At 40.1% G+C, this 18336-nt stretch overlaps 1 protein-coding gene across 1 annotated transcript in view; it reads right to left on the bottom strand.

Moving 5' to 3' along the window:
• Positions 1 to 227: 227 nt before the first annotated feature.
• DHRS9 (dehydrogenase/reductase 9) overlaps positions 228 to 18336 on the bottom strand; it is a 30598-nt gene continuing 12489 nt past the window's right edge. The window contains exons 2-5 of the mRNA XM_049887393.1: positions 11544 to 11933; positions 7584 to 7842; positions 3439 to 3602; positions 228 to 657 (exon numbers count right to left, since the gene is read on the bottom strand). Coding sequence (XP_049743350.1) covers positions 434 to 657; positions 3439 to 3602; positions 7584 to 7842; positions 11544 to 11856 — 960 coding nt within the window. The 5' untranslated portion in view covers positions 11857 to 11933 and the 3' untranslated portion in view covers positions 228 to 433. The remainder of the gene's footprint in view (positions 658 to 3438; positions 3603 to 7583; positions 7843 to 11543; positions 11934 to 18336) is intronic.

Raw genomic sequence — 18336 nt, 5'->3', positions numbered from 1 at the left:
AAGGGCAAATATTTAACATTTAAGGAGTTGCTCTCCCTTTCCACAGAGTCAATTCTGACTCAAAGGAGTTGCTCTAAATGGTGGGGACTAGAGGCGTGGGGACTATAGCCAGTGGTGAAGATCATTTGGAGGAGAAAGTTTTGCAGTCTGCCTTACATCATACCAAGCAGGCAAAGCCTAAATATTGGGCAGGTCTTGCCCATGTGACATGCTATGCCTGCCCTTCTTTTGAAAGAAAGCTTGAGACAGGACTCTGGGAAATTGCCACTGATGGTGGGATTCCTTTATTTATCAAAAGAAGCATGGTTTTCTAAATGAATCCAGGCTGAAGTAGGTAAGGAATGGGATGTAAAAGGAGCCATGCCCTTGAAATCAGTCAATTTCATAGCCTGGAGCAGGCATTTGTGGTCAGCTGAGTCACACTGCTTTGGGATTACACTGCTTTGGGGTTAGCCAGCTTTACTTTCTGTCTCAACAATAAAAAGTCTTGCAAAACTGCTGGCATGTGAGACAGAGGTATCCAGAAAGTCTTGGCATCTTTTCCAGCAGTATAACGGGTCTTAGGGAAGAGACTTGTTAAAGCGTGGTCCATACACTCTACCACCAGAGAGAGGTCCACATTTACAAAGGATGTACAGCCTTTCAGTTTTTCTAGACCTATAAAAAAATACAAAAGAATGTTTACTCATTGGAAGAAGAGGAAAAAGAGAGCGTGAGGGTAGGATGGGAAGGAAGGATGTATATGAGGGAATTTAATTTGGCATTATAATTCAGGCCCATTGCCATGGTTTTTAACCTATTCCTCAGTAAAAATAGCAGTAACGCTTTCTTTATATTAGTGGTTCTCAAACTCAAAAGGGGCAGAAGAATACCCCAGAAAGAGAATAGAGTTTCTGATTCAGTAGGTCTTGAGTGGAGCCCAAGAATTTGCATTCCTAACACGTTTCCAGGTGACACTGATGTTACTGGTCTGAAGCACAAATTTAGAGAAGCACTGCTTTAAAGCAATGAGAGAAAGATCCTTCAGAAAGTTCATGAGGCCCCTGAGCTTAGCAAGTTGTGGGTTTGATTCCTAATTTGGTTTTATGGGAGTACTGTGTTTATAGGAAGTGTGGGTGCGCGCGCGCGCGTGTGTGTGTGTGTGTGTGTGTAGGGGGAAGTGGGGCAGGTATGAGTACGCTCATGTACCGTAATGCCTCTACAATGCAATGAATAAAGGGAGAATCACTCCAAACACCCTGACTCAGGAAGCTCAATGAATCCCAGTTCTCAGGCACATGAAATGTCTTTAAGACATCTTTAAAAGGGTAGGTATTTTATAAAAGGCTTGGTAATGGCTTGGAACATTCCTCATATGCTCTTAAAAACATGCCTGAGTGGTGTCTTCTCAGGGAAAAATGTATGATTTTTAATCCTCCTTTTTAGGCCCCAGAAGCTACAAGTTGTCCAAAGAGCCTAACTGAGAAAAAAAAAAGGTTACCTAATATGCCTCAGGGACTATTTTAAACAAAAACTCCAGCCTGGGAAATGAAAGCCGACCTTAAATTCGTAGTCTGCTTTGGGACTGTGAGTCTGACTGATGCCGAAGTCCTGACTTGGAAAACTCTAATAAGAACCACCAGTGCAAAATTAGGGTCCATGCCTTTTGGTACTTCCTGGACAGACCCCCTGAACCTGGGACCATGTCAACAATAATTTTGAGAAGAAAGTTGGTGAAATATTCACAGGCATTTTAAAAGTGTCAATGTAAATACCAAAAAAGAAAAAATGAGGGATTTTGTTTCTGAAGTCTTAATCAGTCTTAGACTGAATCTACTTAGAACCTTCAAAAGCGATGAGTAAGTGAGAAACAGAGCATTTAATGGCAGCAATGTATCACAGAGACCTGGGGGAGGGGGGCTTGTCAAACCAGATATTCTAGTTGATACACATTGTGTGTGTAATGGTGCGGATAGGAGGGATAGTCAGCCTTTTTTAAAACCTCCCCATTTCCAAAACAAAAATCTACTCCTTTGCTGGGTATTAATGTTTTAGAGGAATAATGGTACATCTGACTTTCCTCTCAGCCCCCCTTGAGAACTTCTAGCCTAGAATCTTACCACAGTTGACAGTTTTACCAACCAGCCATGGAAACTTTCCAACCCTAAGGCCACAGTTTGAATTGGATTGAGTGACCCAAAGATAGGTGGGGATCTGTTTAGCTCAAAGCAGGAGCTCAGTAAGTGTTTGAGAAGTATCTAATGGACTTTAACAGGGCCAGGAAGTTAGAGGCAGATGCAGGGGCTTGATACAGGACATTTAATTAGGGTCTTTACTCCTTGTCCACATTGTAGTGCTGTTGCTGTTGTTAGGTGTCATCGAGTTGATTTTCGACTCATAGCAACCCCATGTGACAGAGTAGAACTGCCCCATAGAGCTTTATAGGCTGTAATCTTTATGAGAGCAGATTGCCAGGTCTTTCTCCTGTGGAGCCACTGGGTGGGCTAGAACAACCAACCTTTCAGTTAGCAGCCAAACACTTAACTGTTGTGCCACCAGGGCTCCTTCATTGTAGTGCAGCGGCCCAGAATATAAATAAACGCTAAAGTCAGGCTGCCTGGGTTCAAATGCAGCTCTGTAGCTGTGCAACTTCAGACAAGTTACTTCTCTGGGCCTCTGTTTCTATAAAATGGGGGTAATAATAATCTCTACTTCATAGAATTATTTGGAGGTTTTAAGTGAGAGAGTTCATGTAAAATTCTGAGAATGGCGATCATTACATGGTACATGTTCAGTATATGCTAGTCATTATTATTTAATCTTTATTATTATTTCTCCATACCTGACCCAATCTCTTGGCTTATGTTACCTCTCACTACCTCTCACTTTTTACAGTTTCACTTGGTTATGTGTTGTTGTCATTTAGGTTATAATCTAGTTGAAAGTCAGAGTCTGAGACTTCTCCATCTTTTGGAAGCTCCATAAAGCCTTAAACAATGTAGAGTGTATGGTTGGTGCTTATCAAAAGAGGAGGTATGTATAAAGGTGAAGACCATGGCTCTGGAGTCAGCCTGCCTGGGTTTAGACCCTGGCATGACCAGGAGGAGCTGTATAACCTTGGGTAGAATACCTCATCTAAGTCTCTGCTCACTATTCCAACAGTTCTTCTGAAGGGTGAATTATACAATTCATAAGGTGCTTAGGATCAAATGTGGCACTTAGTAAAATGTTCAATAAATGTTTATAAACACTTGGAGAAGCAACAGATGGCACTAGAATAGTGGGGAATCTTGACCCATATTTAGGATCCCTACTGGTGCAAAAAAAAAAAAAAAAATTTTTTTTTTTTTTATTGGTGCATTACTTTAGGGAACTTATTTTATCATTTATGATTGCATTTCCCCCATGCTGTCTAGGACATTGAACCCTAACGGGCCCCAAGTCCACCTAGAAACTCACTTTTTTCTATGTAACCTTCTCCGTATTGTTGTTTGATGTCTGGAGACAGATGCTTCCAAATGGCACGTTTTTTTTCATTTGCCTTTATTGGATCTGAAAATCCTGTTTGGAATAATCCTGGTTCAATGCATGAGACATGCACACCAAAAGCTTTCATGTCCCGTCTGTGAAAAGAACCCATTGAAAATGTTTAATCCACGTTTATTTGGAGAATATTTGCAATTTGGGTGACTATTTTCTTACGAATGTTTTCATGGAATCCCAGGATTGGATGCATTGGAAGGGGCATCTTGTTCTCCCTTCTCATTTTGAAGATGAAGAAACTGAAGGTCAGAATGGTGAAGTGCGGGCTGGTTAGTGGCAAAACAGGAAAGGAATCTGGGCGGACCACCCCCAGGCCACTGTTCTTCTCCCTGGGCCATGCTATCTCCCTAAATTAAGGAACATTCAGATCAAGGACAGGTTTCTTCACAGTATTCAAAGTATCTTATGGTGAAATGAATTAATGACTGTCCTGGAAAGACAAGTTTATCTCCATTCTAGGAATGTCAGGAGATTGCAGCACACACGATGATATGCTGAAGGACGCAGTGTGACAATCCTGATTTGACCAACCAGCTCAGTATGCCACCCAGCAAGCCCTTTCATCACATTGCTGCAAAAAACCAAAAATCTACTCATTTGCTAAGCATTAAGGTTTTAGAGGAATAATGGTGTCCCTTTCTTTAAAGCGAACCGGTATATGAGTCATCATTTCCTAAATTTAGTTTGTATTCCCACCTGGAATATATAAGGAAGTAATTATTTGTTTTACCAAAATCTTCACCATGAATATTTAAAAAGTATTTTTTAGTGAACTTAAACTATGATTTAATTTATTTTTGGTTCTGTTTTCTTGCAACATACCTATGGGTAGTTTGAAGTATATTTTACTAAAAAAATACATACCAGCTTGACCTTGAGAGGTGTTGAAAGCTGTGTTGTTTACATTAAAAAAAAAAGGTTACTTCCAAATTTATCTGTATTTTACTCACTTGTAGTTTGGTCTTTTTAGGATCTCGAAAGTAACAGTGCTGGGGGGGAAATTGAGATTTGTCACCTACCCACTCTGAAAATAATATATAATCTAGAGACAAATGGCTTTAAGCCACACAACTAAGCTCGCAAGGTAAGTAACAACCAGTATGCTTGTTAGGCAAATACAACTTTAAAGAGTCCCAGCCTTCTCCCAATCACACTGCTGCCCCTAAGCCCTCCTGTATATAGAAATTCTTGAGCTGCCACAGGACTTTGGCCTAGATACATAATACTATTTCCAGCACTAGTTCCATGATTTAGAAAGAAATAAAAACTCTTTATTCATTACTTTCAGGCATGGAACAGCTGTATTGCAAACAGAATCTCACAAACCCGTCAACTGAAATCTCTTTGTGAGCAAGTAGAATAAATCTCTAAGTATAAAAACATGTTATTATAATTTTGCTGCTTATAGAGTAACCAAGGAGACTAATGGAGGTTCCCCATGGCCTTGCTACTCAAAGTGTAATCCCTGGACCACTGGCATCACCTGGGTGCTTGTTGGAGCCCTGGTGGTGTAGTGGTTAAGAGCTTGGCTGCTAACCAATAGGTCAGCAGTTTGAATCCACCAACTTACTCCTTGGAAACACTATGGGGCAGTTCTACTCTATAAGTAGAATCGACTAGAGTACTATGAGTCAGAATCGACTAGACAGCAATGGTTTTTTTTGGAGGGAGGGGTGGGGTGAGGAGAGGCGCTTGTTAGAAATGCAGAATCTCAGGCTCCACTCCAACCTACTGAATTGGAATCTGCATTTCAACAAGGTTCCCAGGCGATTCAAATGCATGCTAATGTTTGAGAAGCACTGCTCTAGCATTATTGTGCTTATTTCCTGGAAGAATTGAACCTGGCAATCTGCTCAAATCATAAAGTGGAGTAGTCCTAGCTTTATTCATCTCAATGGAATAATCTGATTTTTTATTAGTGAACTAACCCTAAAACCATGGTTTAGAACCTAAACGCTACCATGCACCTTAAACAAATGCTAGTTAAATAAATAAATGACTGGAAGGGAAAAATTATATCTAATTTTGTTTTGTCTCTTGCCTATCACAACACCACTCAGCTGGGTGTTTTTTATTTGTTTCTCCAGACTCTTTCTCCACCCTTCTGCCTCCTCTATACCCTGGGAGGCTGACCAGTATTTTAACTATATTCTGGCATCAGTCAGGTACAGTCCATTGGGAGTACAGGCAGTAGATCTGAGGGAGGGAGGAGAAAGATGTTGGGCTAGTTATTCCCTTTGTGGGTTCAACACTGGTTAATTTCAACCCTCAACTGAAGGTGACAGCCTCAATATCTATTGGTTCTGGAAACTTCCCTGTCTCCTTTTCTCTTCTGTTCTATGGGTTAGAAATTGCCCTGCTGTCATTAGCCCTCAGATACTACACTATACTTTGGGATTTCCCTATACGATGTCCCCATTTATAAATAGTCACTTAAGCAAACTGCTGCATTTACTCAATTTTAGTGTGTCCTCATTTCCTGCCAGAATCTTAACTGATACAACCACTTGCAACCTGGGGGCTTTGAATATGTAGTGATAGGTTCTAGTTCCCTGTAAGATAGATCAAGTACATTCCCCTTGTCTCTCCCACTGAATCCCCAAAAAATCCCACTGAATACAGCTACAAAATGTAGACAGAATGCATAGAGTAGCTAGATAAGAACTTTGAAAAGCAAATGATAGTAGGTGAGTTAGGGAAGAAGACCAGAATTTGAAATACCACTGAACCAACAGTGAGTTTTTTTCCCCACTCCAGTATCCCCTGGTCTGGACTCAAGTCATCCCGAAACTCAAAAGTGGACAGAGAGAGCTCCAAGAGAGGCCCTCTAGTTCCAGCTTGAGGAGCAGGCAAACACACAAAAAAACAAACAAAAGTCCCAAACCTGTTGTCGTCAAGTCAATTCCCACTCTTGGTAACCCATATGTTACAGAGTAGAGCTGTGATCCATAGGGTTTTCTTGCTATAATCTTTAGCAGCATGGCTGCATGGGATCGAACCCCTAACTTTTAGGTTAGCTAATCAAATGCAAACCATTTGCACCACCTAGGGACCTTCTGAAGAGCAGACAAGGTGACTCCTAATATTCGGCGATAGCGAGGAAAATCCCTCATTTTTCTTCTCTTGAAGCCCAGACCCCAGGCAATCTTGTGGTGACAGCAGTGGCAGCAATGATAGTAACAGTGGTGGGGGCCTGCAGGTGCTTAAAACTCTGAAGGATGGGAAACTTCCTGTTTAATAAGGGTTGCTATGGCACTGGGTTTGGGTATGGTTCTAAGAGGGTGCGAAGAAATTATATTGCTTTTTGTTTCTCTCTTTATTCCACCACCTGATCCCATAATGATTACAGTTGTGGGAACTAGTTGGCAGAGCAGGGCAACTAAACCCCAGCTTCTGGTTCCCAGGGAATGAGGAAGTACTAGGGAGATTGTGAAGAGGGAGGAGCTCAGGAAAGTGATTCCATAGAGTTATTTATGGACTCTACATGTGAATGCATGGATCATACTTAGAGAAAAACCAAACTATGAAATAGACCATGTTCCATATTCCAGACTGGCTATTGTGTGATACACACATGGGACAGATCTGAATAGGACAGTAAGACTTTGAAAACTGAACAAACATTGGAATCACAACCCACAGAAGTCTTGTGACCTGAAGATAACCTGGTTGTTTTCTAACACAAAAATATCAACTTTCTCAATAGAATTCAAACAAGACCCATAGTCTCATAATATAATATTTCAAATGTTCAGAACACAATCCAAAATTATACAGCATACAAACAACCAGGAAAATCTCAACTTGCCCAATCAACAAATGCCAATGCTGAGGTGACACAGATGTTGGGTTTATAAAAGTTCTTTAAAGCAACTATTACTAAAATGCTCCAAAACATAAGGGAAAACACTCAAGTAAATAGGAAGTTAGATATTTTCAGAAAAAAGTAAAAAATACAAAGAAGAATCAAATGAAAAATTTAAGCCTGATAAAATATTCACTGCTTGAGCTCAGTAGCAGAATGAAGATGATTGAGGAAAGAGTCAGTGAACTTGCTTTACCTTAAGCTGTCATTGAATCCTTCCACCGCATATTTGGATGGAGTATATCCCCCTCCACCAAATGCAAGCCGGCCCCCAATGCTGGAGATATTGACAACTCTCCCTTGAGCTTTTTTGACCAAGGGAAGCATATGTAATGTCACATTGATGAGTCCAAACAGGTTCACTTCAATAGGTTCTCTGTAGTCCTCCACAGTTAGCCAGTCAGTGGGAGCCAGCACTCCGAGAACACCAGCATTGTTGATCAGACCCCAGAGACCTAAACAGAGGAAGAAAAGGAGGTATGGTAGTGGAGGTTGGCCTGCCCATCACGAACTCACATGTTTATGGGCATCTTGGATGGAAAAAGAGGCCCTGCATTACACAATGGTGCCATTTCCTCCCCTCTCGTTATACTTCCTCTTTGAAATGCTTTGCAGTTTGGGGAAATGATAGTAGAGAGTGTGAGAGGGTAAACTGAAGTAACTATTGAAGTTGTATTATTGGAAGCCAATGTGCTGTTATTCTATTTCTGGTTCTGAATGCCAGATACCAGTTCTCTGAGACTTTCTACTTATTAATATCAGATATAATTGGCCTATGTGAAGGCCAGAGAATATTTATAAGATGTTCTATGTGGACAAAGAACAACATCAATCTTACTTCACATTCATTTTTGGTTTAAAAAAAAAAAAAGATCATTCACTTGACTTTTGTATAATGGGAAACCTTTTGTTAAAAGTGTTTGGAAGCATTAAAAATCATCTGGAGCCTTATCAAACCTTTGCTTTTGAGCTTCAGAGTCTCAGCTATATGATGGAGATGTGAACGGAAAGATCACATACTTTTTTTTCCTTTGTGCCCCCAAATATCTTCATCCATGAAAATATTCCAAACTTCATTAAAAGCCAGTAAAATCACCTAATTCAGAATGCAGCTATTAATCAGAGCATAATGCAGGATGAGTATCTAATGATTACCGTACCACAATTACGTAAGACAATTATACTCAATTTCCCAGACCATTTTCTACCTTTTCCAATGAAAATATGTGAATCCTGGAGCCATTTTATAGTGAGATAAGGATCCCAGATATCTAGATGACAACTTGGAGATTGCTCCAATATTCTGTAGATTTTATTCCCAAGTAACTTTGCAGCATTTGTGGCTGATATAGGATAATATCTACTCATCTACAAGGAAGACCAGTTAATATGACTATTATTCAAACTTATGCACCAACCACTAATGCTGATGATGAAGAAATTGAATATGTTTACCAACCTCTGCAGTCTGAAATTGATTGAACATGCGATCAGGATGCATTGATAATTATTGGTGATTGGAATGCAGAAGTTGGAAACAAAGAAGGATCGGTAGCTGGAAAATATAGCCTTGGTGATAGAAACAATGCAGGAGATTGCGTGATAGAATTTTGCAAGACCAAAGACTTATTCATTGCAAATACCTTTTTCAACAACACAAATGGCAACTATACATGTGGACCTCACTGGACGGCGTACACAGGAATCAAATTGACTACTTTTGTGGAAAGACACCATGGAGAAGCTCAATATCATCAGTCAGAACAAGGCCAGGGGCCAGCTTCTAAAAAGACCATCAATTGCTCATATGCAAGTTCACATTGAAGCTAAAGGAAATTAAAACAAGTCCATGAGAACCAAAGTACGACCTGGAGTATATCCCATCTGAATTTGGGGCCATCTCAAGAATAGATTTGACACATTGAACATTAATGTCTGAAGACCAGATGAGTTGTGGGATGACATCAAGGACATCATACATGAAGAAAGCAAATTGTCATTAAAAAGACAGGAAAGAAAAGACCAAAATGGGTGACAGAAGAGACTCTGAAACTTCTTCTTGAAGTAAATGGAAGCAAACAGAAGAAACGATGAAGTAAAAGAGCTGAACAGAAGATTTCAAAGGGTGGCTCGAGAGGACAAAGTAAAGTATTATAATAAAATGTGCAAAGACTTGGAGTCAGAAAATCAAAAGGGAAGTACATGCTTGGCAATTCTCAAGCTGAAAGTACAGAAGGAAAAATTCCAAACCTCAGGTTGCAATATTGAAGGAGTCTGTGGGCAAAATATTGACTGACACAGGAAGCATCAAAAGAAGATGGAAAGAATACAGGGTCACTGTACCAAAAGGAATTGGTAAACATTCAAACTTTTTCAGGAAGTAGAATGTGATCAAAACCAATGGTATTAAGGAAGAAGTCCAAGATGCACTGAAGGCATTGTTGAAAAACAAGGGTCCAGGGATTGACGAAATACCAATTGAGATGTTTCAACAAACAAATGCAGCACTGGAGGTGCTCATTTGTCTATGCCAAGAAATTTGGAAGATAGCCACCTGACCTACCAACTGGAAGTGATCCATATTTGTGTCCATTCCAAAGAAAAGTGAGTCAACAGAATGTGGAAATTATCGAACAATATTATTAATATCTCATGCAAATAAAATCTTGCTGAAGATCATTCAAAAGTGGTTGAAGCAGCACATCCACAGGAAGATGCCAGAAATTCAAGCCGGATTCAGAAGAGGACACGGAATGAGGGATATCATTACTGACGTTGGATGGATCTTGGCTGAAAGTAGAGAACACCAGAAAGATGTTTACCTGTGTTTTATTGAATTTGCAAAGGCATTTGATTGTGTGGATCTTTACAAGCTATGGATAATATAGTGAAAAATGTGAATTACAGAACACTTAATTGTGCTCACGAGGAACCTGTATAGAGACCAAGAGGCAGTCATTCGAATAGAACAAGCGGGTACTGCGTGGTTTAAAATCAGGAAAGTTGAGCGTCAGGGTTGTATTCTTTCACCGTACTTATTCAATCTGTATGCTGAGCAAAAAATCCAAGAAACTGGGCTATATGAAGAAAAACAGGGCAGCAGTGTTGGAGGAAGACTCATTAACAACTTGAGATATGCAGATGACACAACCTTACTTGCTGAAAGTGAAGAGGACTTGAAGCACTTACTGATGAAGATCCAAGACTACAGCCTTCAGTACGGATTACACCTCAACATAAAGAAAACAAAAATCCTCACGACTGGACCAATAAGCAAAATCGTGATAAAAAGAGAAAAGATTGAAGTTGGCAACGATTTCATTTTACTTGGATTCACAATCAATGCCCATGGAAACAGCAGTCAAGAAATGAAACAATGTATTGCATTGGGCAAAAATCTGCTGCAAAAGACTCCTTTAAAGTGTTAAAAAGCAAAGATGTCACTTTGAGGACTAAGGTATGCCTGACCCAAGCCATGGTATTTTCAATCGCCTCATATGCATGTGAAAGCTGGACAATGAATAAGGACAAAGAAGAATCGATGCTTTCTGTTATGGTGTTGATGAAGAATACTGAATATATACCATGGACTGCAGAAGAACAAAGAAATCTGTCTTGGAAGAAGTACAGCCATAATGCTCCTTAGAAGCAAGGATGGTGAGGCTTTGTCTCACTTTGGACATGATATCAGAAGGGACAAGTCCCAAGAGAAGGACATCATGCTGGGTAAAGCAGAGGGTCAGTGAAAGAGAGGAAGACCCTCAAAGAGATGGCTGCAACGAGAGGCTCAAACATAGCAATGATTGTGAGGATGGTGCAAGACTAGGCAGTGTTTCGTTCTGTTGTCCATAGGGTCACTATGAGTCAAAATCAACTTGACGGTACCTAGCAACAACAATAACACAGTACCTCATAGAGAAGAGCAGGGAAAGTCAATACCTTCACCTTGGTTCTAAATTCACCCACTGGGACTTAAGACTGAGGATTACTTCGGCCGTGCTTTTATGCACACAGAAAGCCTGAGACTTGTAGCTACTCAGAAGCCACCTAAGATTGAAGACTGACACAACTGGCATTTAGGAGACATGTTCTTGAAAGGCCATTTAAAATCTGAACACATTTTATTTAGCATTGGTTACCCTCTGACATCACTCACCCTTCTCCCCAACTTGGTTCTTCACCCACTGGGCAGTTCTCTTGACTTTCTCTGGGTCAGTTACATCCAGAAGCACGGTCTGAAGTCTGCTTGAGGTTTCTGCCTTCAAAGCTGTTGATCCCGATTCAGTCAGACACGCAGCAATTACATGAAACCCTTTTTTATCAAAAGTTCTGGCCGCCAAGTTTCCAAAGCCCGTGTCACACCCAGTGATGAAAATGTACTTATCAGTGATGTCTGCAATCTTTAGTTGTCTCTTGCAATTCCACAGAAGACCACAGAGGATTAGGAGGAGTAACAAGAAAAACAGCATTTTTTTTTCCTTCTGTATATGACAAAGGCACTCCTTTCTTATACAATAAAAGAAGATGGTGTCCTGGGTATTCAAAACTAGAAAAAAAAATTCAAATTAGAACTACCAAGGCAATCCAGGATTGAGGAACTTGAGATATCTTAATGCATTTTGAGTGGATAAACACAAAGTTAAAAAAAAAACAGTTAACTCTTATAGGGTTGTTTGTTGGGATGCTGGTCATTTAATGCTAAACAGCTCCTCTAAAGTAATGCAAAATCTAATCAAGTAGCATTCGGAGAAATTAAGACGTATTCACAAGAGAGGGAAGGAGGACCCATCTCAAAGCTGATGCAGGTTATTGGGTTGATTTGGGCATTTGGAGTTGTGTGGGATGATGACAATCTCACGTGTGAATTCACATATCTCAAAGACAGACTCTTAAGGTAAAATCTTACCTTTGGCTATATCATGAAATCCGTGCCCAGAATAGGCTCAAAATCTAACTCTTCTGCCAGACTTTCAATTATTTTCAGGTTGTTGGGAAAAGGAGAGCGTTTTGGTGTCACCACTGAGAAAAGATTTCCAACTTGGTTTTATTTTCTCATTTTAAATAGGTTCATGTCATCCTTCAACCCAACTCTGAGAACACTATAACAATGTGGAGAGCATTAAGGTGCAAGGCCACCAGTGAGTACACGGAGGGAGGAAGAGAACAACAGGAAGACATAGGGAGAGATAGATGATGTCCAAGACACAGTATCCCAAACTGAACCCAGGATCCACAAATTCGATCCTCTCTGGACACCATCTCTATGAGAAAAAACATTACATGTACAGAGCACAAAGTAAAGCAAATCTATACTTTAAAATCATGATGCTTGACCACAGGTGCCACAGAACCGCTGGGAAAACTAATTTTGTCAGGGCTGGAGGCAGCCTACGGGCTAAAATCAATCAAATCTCCTTTCCTCAGAAGTCTGCATCTGCATTTCCACTCAGCATATCTTACTGTCCCTGGGTACTGGCTGGCCCTGGGTACTGGCTGGCCCAGGAAGAGCAGTAGGAGAAGTGAACAGGAGCCCGAGAGCGTTTGCCCACGCATGCACTGAGGCTGTGTGCCTGAGACTGCCATAGGTCTGAGCATCCTTGTGACTCGGTCCTCCCTAACCCGCAGCCACACAGCAGCCCCCAAAAGGAGCTCATTAGGCCCCTCCCCACGTAGGAGCAGCCCTGGCCCCTATTGGCTCATTTCCTGCACTCATCACCCAGAAAGTGTACTCATTTTTCTGTGTCCACTTGTCTTCACTCTTGATCCTGACCCACCCTTAGCGTCAAGAGGGGCCTCTTACAGGATAATTGACCTGTCTGGAGTTGAAGCTCAGACTTTGGGGATGCTTCTGCATTCAAGGCTGTTTATGAAAACCTTGATCAAAAAGTATCTGCAAGGCCAAGCAATTTTATAAACTTTGTTTGGAATTTGTATTCTTACAATTATTGCCTGTTTTTTTTTTTTTTTTCTTTGAAGGATTTTTTTAATCTTTTTTTTCTACTTGTAACTTATATTCAAGGTAAACAAAAATTTAGCAATGACAAAAAATTTGAAGAAACCAAGATTATCACATTTGACTCTTAATATTTGGTTCATTTTCTTCTAGTTTTTTTTACATATGTGATAAGGGATATAAACATAAAACAGACATAAGTATATATATATCATTATATATGTAACTGCTGCTATGTAAGGAACAGAGTATTTTAAATAACAGATGCTTCATTGTCATATATTGCCTTTGTCTCTCAAGAAAATTTTGTACTCTGCTTTTATCTTCTCCCCCTTCCACCCCAAAATATCTACAGTAAAAGAAAGAAAGGGTAAAAGAATGTCAATTGATAAAAATTAGGTCAGAGGGAAGGATTAACATATGGTAGGTTTGGAGAAATTAATTGATTCTGTGGTATAGCTGTGATTATTTCTAAAGCAGTCAAGTTTTTTTTTTTTTTAGTCAAGTTTTCAGACCACCTTGAGGTCTCCATAGCTTAGTAACTTGGCATAATTTCCTCAGGTCTTTCCTGTTGGGAATTATTGATTTGTTGCACATCAATATCCATGTAGCAGAATATCCCCTTCTCAAATACATTAAAAATATATAATTATGAGGGCAGGGGCTGGTGTAACTATCTCTTGCAAAATTATACATTTAGATATTTTAAGAAAATTACATGCTTATAAATTCAAGTAGCTTATTGATTTGTTGAAGTCTGGACTTCTCAGTAAATGATTATTGGATAACAGTTTAATATATTCCCTGAATATAGGAATGGATTTTGTAGCCCTTACTGCAATCTAAACTCCATTGGGACTTAATTGAAGGAGGTAAATATTCATAAGGTTTGTTTTCTCCAGAGCAGAAGGTGGAAACTTTTTGTGTGGTCACGTTGAGGCAGAGGCAAGCATGAAGGCAGCAGTAATAATGATGATGACGATGTGATGATGATGTCTTACATTTGCAAAGCACTCCACACTGCACTTTTACATATACCAAAAAATCCTGTTGCCGTTGAGTTGATTCTGACTTACAGTGACCCTATGGGACAGAGTAGAACTCACCCATAGGGTTTCTAAAGAGGAGCTGGTGGATTTGAACTGCTGACTTTTTGGTTAGCAGCTGTAGCTCTTAACCACTACACCACTTTGTTGTTGTTGTTAGGTGCTGTCGAGTTTGTTCCAACCCATAGCGACCCCACGTACAACAGAAAAAACACTGCCTGTACTGCACCACCCTCACGATCACTGTTATGCTTGAGCCCACTGTTGCAGCCACTGTGTCAATCCATCTTGTTGAGGGTCTTCCTCTTTTTCACTGACCCTCTACTTTACCAAGCATGATGTCCTTCTCCAGGGACTGACCCCTCCTGATAGCATGCCCAAAGTAAGTGAGTCGTAGTCTCACTATCCCTGCTTGTAAGGAACATTCTGGTTGCACTTTTTCCAAGATAGATTCATTCCTTCTTTTGGCATATGTATTCTTTTGGCATGGTATATTCAATATTCTTCATTAACAACACAGTACAAAGGTGTCAATTCTTCGGTCTTCATTATTCACCCTCCAGCTTTCGCACGCATATGAGGCAATTGAAAACACCAGAGCTTGGGTCAGGCTCACCTTATTCTTCAAGGTGACATCTTCGCTTTTGAATATTTTGAAGAGGTCTTTTGCAGCAGATTTGCCCAATGCAATGTGTCTTTTGAATTCTTGACTGCTGCTTCCATGGGTGTTGATTGTGAATCTAAGTAAAATGAAATCCTTGACACCTTCAATCTTTTCTCACAGTTTAGGAGGATAGAAGTCTAAATTCAGGGCGCCAACTCCAGGGAAAGTCTTTATGTCTCTTCTTGGCTCTGGCAGAAAGTCCTTGTCATCAATCTTCCCCTGGTCTGGGAGCTTCTCAGCACAGGAACCCTGGGTCCAAAAGATATGCTCTGCTCCAGGCTCTTCTTTCTTGGTGATAGGAGGTCCCTCTCCTCTCTGCTCACTTATCTCTTTTATATCTCCAAAGAGATTGACTCAAGATACACCTAAACTGTAGATTGTGTCCTGCCTCATTAACACAACTGCCTCTAATCCTGCCTTACTAACATCATTAAAAAAAAAAAAAATCATAGAGGGTAGGATTTACAACACATAGGATAATAACAGATCAACAAATGGATGACAACCACACAATACTGGGAATCATGGCCTAGCCAAGTTGACACACATTTTGGGGGACACAGTTCAATCCATCACATAGGCCTTGTGGAAATCACTTTATTTTTTTGAGCCTATTCCTTCTTCTATAACCAGACCAGTTGCTGTTGACACACCAATGTGTGTCAGAGTAGAACTGTGCTCCCCAGGGTTTTCAACGGCTGATTATTTTGAAAGTAGATCATTAGGTCTTTCTTCCAAGGTACCTCTGGATTGACTTGAATCTCCACCTTTTTGTTAGCAGCTGTATACATTAACAGTTTACACCACCATGGAACTCCCCTTACATAAAATGAGACAAATGGTATGCCCATTCTAACTCACAAGCTTGTTGAGAGGATTGAGTGGACTTATATATAACAGGGAGCCCTAGTGGCACAACCTGACCAATAAGCAACACCATGATAAATGGAGAAAAGATTGAAGTTGTCAAGGATTTCATTTTTCTTGGATCCACAGTCAACGTCCATGGAATCGGCAGTCAAGAAATCAAAAAATGCATTGCATCGGGCAAATCTACTGCAAAAGACCTCTTTAAAGTATTCAAAAGCAAAGATGTCACTTGAAAGAATAAGGTGCACCTCACCCAAGCCATGGTATTTTCAATTGCTTCATATGCATGCAAAAGGTGGGCCATGAATAAGAAAGACCAAAGAAAAATTGACACTTTTGTATTGTGTTGTTGAAGAAGAATACCTAATATACCATGGACTGCCAAAAGAAGAAATAAACCTATCTTGGAAGAAGTGCAACTGGAATGCTCCTTAGAAGCAGGGATGGTGAGACTACATCTCACATACTTTGGACACGTTTTCAGAAGGGATCAGTCCTAAAGAAGGACGTCATGCTTGGTAAAGTAGATGGTCACCGAACAAGAGGAATATCCTCAATGAGATGGATGAACACAGTGACTCCAACAATGGGCTCAAGCATAACAATGATTGCGAGTATTGCAAAGGACTGGGGAGTGTTTTGTTCTGTTGTACATGGGGTTGCTATGAGTCAGGAACAACTCAACGGCACCTAACAACAGCAACAGCAAACTGTGAGAAAATAAACTTCTTTTTTTTTTTTTTTTCTTTAGAGCCAGTCACTTGCCGTGTTTCTGTTATAGCAGCACTGGATAACTAAGACAGCTACACAGGTAGTAATTGGAAGATCTGGCATTTGAACATAGTTCTCTTTCTACTCTATTATACTGCCTTTGGGGGATTCCTCTGCCCTCCATGGTGAGAACCAGGAGAGGGAAGTATTGGGCATTGGAGTGCCTGCACACTGAACTGGATTTGAGCAGCATCCAATCTGAGCTGAAAGAGTCAGCGCATTGTCACTGGCCCATGGATACTGAAGCCTGGGACAAAAATCCACCGGCCAAAAGTAATATCCCCAGCTGTAATAACTGTTGCTGTAGGATAATCTCCATTCCTGACTTCTTCTGCTCTAGTACAATGACTTCTAGCAGAAGTTCCCAGAGGGAGGGACAGTGGACGAGGGATTGGGGGAGGGAAGCAAAAAGGAAGGTAGGTTCTGTGTCTTGTGTGTAAAAACAGATTACTAGGGCCAAGTGGCTTGCCTTTAGTTGGGTGGTTAATTTGGGCATCTATGAAAACTCCTCAGGCAAAAGGGGCCCCATAGATTCTTGAGCATTTAGAGTTGACAGTTGACTGGAAAAGAGTACATCTTTATTTTCTTCAAGTTGTAACTGAAAGTTAACACACCTTTAAATTATGAAGAAACCCTGGTGGCGCAGTGGTTAAGAACTTGGCTGTTAACCAAAAGGTCAGCAGTTTGAATCTGCCAGCTGCTCCTTGGAAACCCTATGTGGCATTTCTACTCTGTCATATAGGGTCTCTATGAGTCAGAATTGACTCGATGGTAACGGGTTTGGTTTTTGGTTAAATTATGAAAGTAACAATAAACCAGAGTAACATTTGCAATACCTGTGATTTTGTCACTAGTAGAAATCACAAGTATTTTTATGTTACCTTACAGTTGTAGATATCTCAAAATACTCATTGCTGCTTTAGAATTATGGCAGTTATACCTGCCACCAGCTTGTTATTTATTGTGTTTGTAAAGAAGCAATATCACAAATATTTGAATGTATTTTGACATTGAAGGTTCCCTTTGTCATTCTATGTATTTTACTTCATGCATCCAAAAATTATTCTCAATTCTGAGTTAACTGTGGTAATGACATATATATATCCAAATTTCCTAGGGCATCCTCTCAAAAAATACACAGTTCAAGATAAATAAAACCACATAAAATCCATGTCTTCATTATAACTAGAAAACAAACATCCATTCAAATCCAAATTGCCTGATTGAGAAAATAAGTAAATATATTGTAGATAATGGAAGCCAGGTTTCATATTATCAGAGAGGCGAGTTACAAATATTGAAAGGGGGAGGCTAGAATGAACCCTGTGGAGTTGGATTAGAATTGGAGGAATCAATCTCAAGTTGTGGTTTTTAACATGGTTAGGTAGATTTTGATATAAATAACTTTCTAAATCTAACTGATGAGCAAGAAGCAATGACACTCCAATGTTAGTGAAAATACCAAGTGGCTCAGATCCTGATTTCTAAATATTATTTTCTACTAAAAGGAACCAGGGCTCTTTGGAAAAAGTAATTTCAGTGCTGAGTCTGGGAAAGTCAAAGAGAACTTGGAGCATCTTGCACTACATGGTAAGGAAGTGCTAAAGTATTTTGAGAACATATCAAAAGTACATAGGAGCCAGCT

The sequence above is a fragment of the Elephas maximus genome, chromosome 6, assembly GCF_024166365.1.
Source record: "Elephas maximus indicus isolate mEleMax1 chromosome 6, mEleMax1 primary haplotype, whole genome shotgun sequence".
In the NCBI taxonomy this organism is placed as follows: domain Eukaryota; kingdom Metazoa; phylum Chordata; class Mammalia; order Proboscidea; family Elephantidae; genus Elephas; species Elephas maximus.
This window is presented reverse-complemented; position numbering and strand designations above follow the sequence as displayed.